Source organism: Panthera pardus, unplaced genomic scaffold (genome assembly GCF_024362965.1).
Source record: "Panthera pardus isolate Hobbes unplaced genomic scaffold, ASM2436296v1 HiC_scaffold_346, whole genome shotgun sequence".
In the NCBI taxonomy this organism is placed as follows: domain Eukaryota; kingdom Metazoa; phylum Chordata; class Mammalia; order Carnivora; family Felidae; genus Panthera; species Panthera pardus.
Genome location: NW_026526928.1, coordinates 83,400 through 88,817, shown reverse-complemented (window position 1 = coordinate 88,817; position 5,418 = coordinate 83,400). Strand labels below are relative to the sequence as shown.

General features: G+C 65.1%; 1 protein-coding gene and 1 long non-coding RNA gene across 2 annotated transcripts; both read right to left on the bottom strand.

Annotated features, from left to right (window-relative positions):
* Positions 1–8: 8 nt before the first annotated feature.
* On the bottom strand, positions 9–1,265 carry LOC128774630 (melanoma-associated antigen 10-like; the record flags this gene model as incomplete). Its single annotated transcript, XM_053893688.1, is given in 3 exon segments — positions 9–405; positions 407–1,027; positions 1,029–1,265. Coding segments are annotated over 3 exon segments (915 nt in total), but the record flags the coding sequence as incomplete, so codon positions are not given.
* Positions 1,266–1,607: 342 nt separating this feature from the next.
* Positions 1,608–2,944, bottom strand: LOC128774633 (uncharacterized). Its single transcript, XR_008419071.1, has 3 exons — positions 2,872–2,944; positions 1,881–1,983; positions 1,608–1,724 (listed from the first exon to the last, which is right to left on the bottom strand). It is a non-coding gene; the product is annotated as an uncharacterized LOC128774633 (long non-coding RNA).
* Positions 2,945–5,418: the final 2,474 nt, after the last annotated feature.

Below are 5,418 nucleotides of genomic sequence, written 5' to 3'. Positions count from 1 at the left end.
CAGCTCGTTGCACCAAACGGCAAAACTCTGACTCTCGAACACCTGTGGCGTGGGTGCCACTCCCACGCTGAGCCCGAAGCTCACGAAACCTTCTGTGACAAGGAACAACATCTGAAAACTTCCTCGAGGAAACAAAGATCGATTTCCGAGGCCACGTAGACAGAGAACAAGAACCCACCCAAACGTGCTCTTGGCCCCGCTTTCCCCCAAGCCGCCCTGGCCCTCCACTACTCACAACGCCCAGCGCCCGCTCTGCTCGCACTCGCAGGCGAGAAGCGGCCTGGCTTCGTGCCCCGCAGGAGAAGCTGCTCGACCCCAGGCGGGAACGGGCCCGGCTGCCCCTCGGGCTCAGGCCCGCTCTTCCTCATGGCTCACAGCCTCTTCGGACAGACACGGAGACCCCGGGCTGCCTGCTGTTGACCGCGAGGATGTGCTGCAGCACTTGCACGCCGCTGGTTTCTGCGTGGGCCCTGGGACCCCACAGGAACTCGTAGCGTGCGGGCTCGCTGCCGGGCACCTGCCGGTACTCCAGGTACCCTTCCTGCACCCAGACTTCGGTCAGCAGCTCCCTGGGCTCCCCATAGAATACGTGCTCCCTGCCGGCATACACCCCCATGACCCCCAGCGCTTCCCACACCGCCTCCTCAGGGGCACGGTCGTCCTCCAGGAGGATCACCCACAGGACCAGCACCAGGAGGCTGGTCTTGGGCATGCCGTCCCTACCACTCGGCGTCCCATCGCAGCTGAGGCCCAGGATGCTGACCAGGACGTAGGAGTGCTCGCGGGGGTCCACTTCCTTCACGTCGACTCCAAAGACCAGCTGCAGATACTCGCAGGCTCGGCGGAAGATCACGGGGAAGCGGTCCCGGTCATCTCGGCTGACCGCCGCCAGCATCTCCGCCCGTGTGGTCGGCTGCTTGGTGCGATACTTGAGGAGCAGCAGCAGCACCAGGCCGGCCACCTTCACGCGGAGCGCATCTGGGAGCGAGGCCTGGGCCCCTGCCGGGGCCCCCCAGGTGCTCGACCCCCTCCTCATCGGGGCTGCTGGAGCCCTGGTGGGACTGGCTCCCCGGAGCGCCTGCCATGGCACTGGGGGAGGGGCAGGTGCTCCGAGGGCTCTGGGGAGGACTCGGGGACCGGGCAGCAGCAGATCCCTCCTCCAGGGGGACCAGAATGAGGACAGAGCAGGAGGAGGACAGGGAGGAAGAGGAGGAGGAGGAGGAGGGAGACGGGCCCCCCCTCTCCTCCTCCTCTGCTTTCTCCTCCTCCAACTCCACCTCCTCCTCTAACTCCACCTCCTCCTCCAACTCCTCTTCCTCCGACTCTACCTCCTCCACCTCCAACTCCACCTCCAACTCCACCTCCAACTCCTCCTCCTCCAACTCCTCTTCCTCCGACTCCACGTCCTCCACCTCCACCTCCACCTCCACCTCCACTTCTTCCACCTCCTCCTCCTCCACCTTCAACTCCACCTCCTCCACCTCCAACTCCACCTCCTCCACCTCCAACTCCACCTCCTCCACCTCCTCCTCCACCTCCTCCACCTCCTCCTCCACCTCCTCCACCTCCTCCTCCACCTCCTCCACCTCCTCCTTCTTCAACTCCACCTCCTTGTCCTCAGGCTCTGGCAGCGGTGCATCCCATGGCAGCGGGACCTCTCTTGGCTCCTCCTTAAGCTTGCAGAGCGCACCCCTCTCACCCAGGGGCATGATGGTCGCGAGACCCTGAAGACAGATGAGGGGTGGCTCCTCAGGGGGAGGCCCAGCCCACAGAGCCCGAGCTCCCAGGCCTGAGAGCGGGGCCGCGTGGGGGTTGGGGGCCGAGGGGTCCCCTCTGGGGTGGGATGGGCGAGCCCCCGGCCCCACGCGCGGAGCACGCACCTCGCCTGGACAACCGACTGGCACGCGGCCGCGCCTCCTCTGCTCTGTGACCTCGGGACTCCTGCCTCAGACCAAGGCCTCAACTCCAGAGCTCTCCGAGCCCCTGGAAGACGGAGGGAGGGAGGGAGAGACGGAGGGAGGGAGGGAGGGAGGGAGGGAGAGACGGAGGGAGGGACGGAGGGGGCGCCTCAGGGTCTCAGGGTGGGTGCAGACCGCGTGCACCGCCCCGGGCCCCCACCCCCCACTGCGGCCAGGAGGTTCTGGCCAGGACTCTGGGCGCCCCCCCACCCCGGGAGCCCCCACCCCATCCAGCCTGGACCTGCCCCTTCTGGGCCTCCGCTGACAGCCAGAGCGGACCCGAGCGGCAGGGCAGGCCTCCTGGGCCCTACGTAGGTGTCCTGGGCTGGGAGGCAGCGCCTCCTCTCTCCCCTGCACCCCGGCCAGGGCCCGGGATCCTGCCTCGGCTGACCGGGGTCCAGCCCCGCACACCAAGGCCCTCCCCTCGCCCAGACCCACCGCGGGGGCGGCTTTCCGACGGCGGCCCCGGGGCTGGGGTCCAAGGGGCCTCCGGCCGTCCTCCCGCACGGCTCTCCCGGGGAGCCCCGGGCCCGCTGCCTCCCACCAGAGCCCTCCCGGCCCGGCGAGGTCCGGGCCAAGGCGGCTGGCGTCGCACGAGGCGACCAAGTCCGGGGAGGCCCGGGGCCGATGGCAGGGGCTCACATGGGTTCCTTGGGGTCCCTCAGCCCTGTCCTCTCGTCCCCATCCGGACTCCCTGGGCGGCCTGGGCCTCGGGCTCTGCCGCCTGACGCCGGCTCCTCGCGCGCAACCAGCTCTCGGTCGGGCTGGGACCCAGAGCCCGAGGCCGCCCACGCCTCACGCCCTGGTCACAGTCGTCGTGGCCGCGCCACCCTGCGGCCTCCACCGCCGCCCCCACCGCCGGACTCATTCCCCTCTGGGTCCCGGCTCCCTCGCTCCTCCCTCTGGGCCTCACCTCGAAGCCCACGAGGCTCGGCGCCCTTCCCGCGCCCGACGGGCTTCGAGGCGCAGGCCGGAAGACGCCGACGACGCCGAGGCCCCCCTCGCCCCGCCCCGCCCCGCCCCGCGCCGCCCCGCCAGTCTCTTGAGACCCGGATGCGGAAGTCCAGACACCCCGCGGGGCCTCATTCCCACTAGGGGCTTCCCTAGGCTGCCGCTAGGGGTCGCCTTCCGGGCCGGGGCCTCCGTTCTGGGGGCCGGAGTCCCTCCCTCGGTGCTCCCTCCGTGGCCTCCTGCACCCCGGGGATGGCCTGGGCGCGTGGCCGCTGACGAAGGGAACTCGTGCCCCTCAGACCAGGGTCCGAAGGTCTCTGGGACGCACCGCCCAGGCTCAGTGACGGGGCGCCCGCCACCTCTGGCCACCCGATGCAGGGGCTCCCCGGGCCTGCGGCACGGACTGACTTCGTAGCTCTGGGCTGGGGTGGACCTGGTCTCCTGACAGCACCTGGGCCCTCCTCCCCTCTGCCCGCCGGAGCGGCTGCTCCCGACCGACAGCGGGTCCTCGGTTCTCCCCAGCTCACCCATCCGACCCCCACTCCCCGGTCCGGGTGATCCGAGACCCGGATGCCCAAGTCCAGCCTCGCCCAGTGTCCCCATCCCTCCCGGGGGCCTGCGCGGACTGACTCTGTTGTGGGGTCCTGGCTCCTTTGCCTGCAGATCCCTCTGCTCCTCATTAGGAATCGCCCCAGGCAGGACACGGGCCCTGCCCTCTTCAGAACTGAGGTGTCCCAGTGCTCCCCCCGCCCCCTGCGCCTCCTCCGGTGTCTCTGAGACCCGGCTGCGGAAGTCTGGCCCGACTCTCCTCCGCGAGTCCCCATGCCTCCCAAGGGCCCTTCTCAGAAGGCGTGAGGTCTTGAACTTTGGGACGTCCCCTCTGTCCTGGGGACCTGAGTCCCTCAGTCCTCCCTCTGACCCCCACCTGGACACCGTGGCCCCGTCCTGTGTCCCTGCCCTTTCCTGACCTAGGATCCTGTCCCTCACCCCAAGGTCCTCAGCTTCCTCAGATCCCCGAGGCACAGTTGAGTGGACGGGGCCTGCGGCCACCCTCTACAGGTAGCCCGGCACCGCGGCCCAGGCTGATCTCCTCTCCCCGGGGCGGGATGGGCCCTGCGGATCTCCATGAAGTCCCGACACCTGCTGCAGAAGAGCCTGGGCCCGTCCCCGCTATTATTCCTGCCACCCCCGCCACACACACTTCCGACTTTTCTCTCTTCCAACCGTTCCTGCCGGTTACTTGGTCCTGCTCAGATAGGCCTGAACAAAGCCTCCTGTTTTCTTGCTCCTAGGACAAGTTGTCCTCAGAGGAGTGTCTCAGTTGGTAGCCCCCCTTCTATTCCTCCCCCCTCTCTTCTTGCTTTGGTCTCTTCTAGCTGTTCTTGCTGGTTGGTTGATTCTGCTCTGACAGGGCCCCAACAAAGTGTTCTATTTTCTTGACCCCATGTCAAGTTGTCCTCAGAGTATTGTTGCAGTTGGTAGCCCCCACCCCCCCGTTTATTCCTGCTGCACCGCCCCCCCCCCCCCACACACAGTTCTTGCTTTGGTCTCTTCCAACTGTAATCACTGGTTTGTTGGTCATGCTCAGATATGTCCCAACAAAGAGTTCTGTTGGCTTGTCCCCAACACAAGTTGTCCTCAGAGTAGGGACTCAGTTGGCAGCCCCCCTTTTACTCCTGCTCCCTCCCACTTACCGGTTTGGTCTCTTCCAACGATTCCTGATGTGTAGTTGGTCCTGCTCAACAGGCCCCTATAAAGAGTCCTGTTTTCTTGCCCCCTGGGTCAAGTAGTGTTCCGAGTAGGGTCTCAGTTACTAGGCCCCTTTCATTCCTACTCACCACACTTCCTGCTTTGGTCTCTTCCAACTCTTCCTGCTGGTTAGATGGTCCTACTCATACTGGCTCCAAAAGAGTCTTAATTTACTTGCCCGCTTTGTCAAGTTGTTCTCAGAGTATGGTCTCAGCTGGTAGCCCCCCTTTTATTCCTGCCCCCCAGTTCCTGCTTTGGCCTCTTCCAGCTGTTCCCACTGGTTAGTTGGTCCTACTCAGATTGGCCCCCAAAGAGTCCTATTATCTTGCCACCAGGTTAAGTTGTCCTCAGAATTGGGTCCCATTTGGCAGCCCCCCTCTTATCCCCCCCCCCCCATTCCCGCTTGGTTCTCTTCCAAAGGCTCCTGCTGGTTATTTGCTCCTGCTCAGATAGGACCGAACAGTCTTGTTTTCTTACCATCTAGATCAAGTTGTCCCCAGAGTAGGGTCTTACTTGGTAGCCCCCCCTTTATTTTCCTGCCCTCCCACACTGTCTACTTTGGTCTCTTCCAACGGTTCCTGCTTGTTACTTGGTCCTGCTCAGATAGGGCCCAACAAAGAGTCCTATTTTCTTTCGCCCAGGTCAAGTGGTCATCAGAGTAGGGAGTCAGTTGGTGCCCCCCTCTTTTATTCTTATTGCCCACCCCACACTTCCTGCTTCGGTCTTTTCAACCTGTTCCTGCTGGTTAATTGGTCCTGCT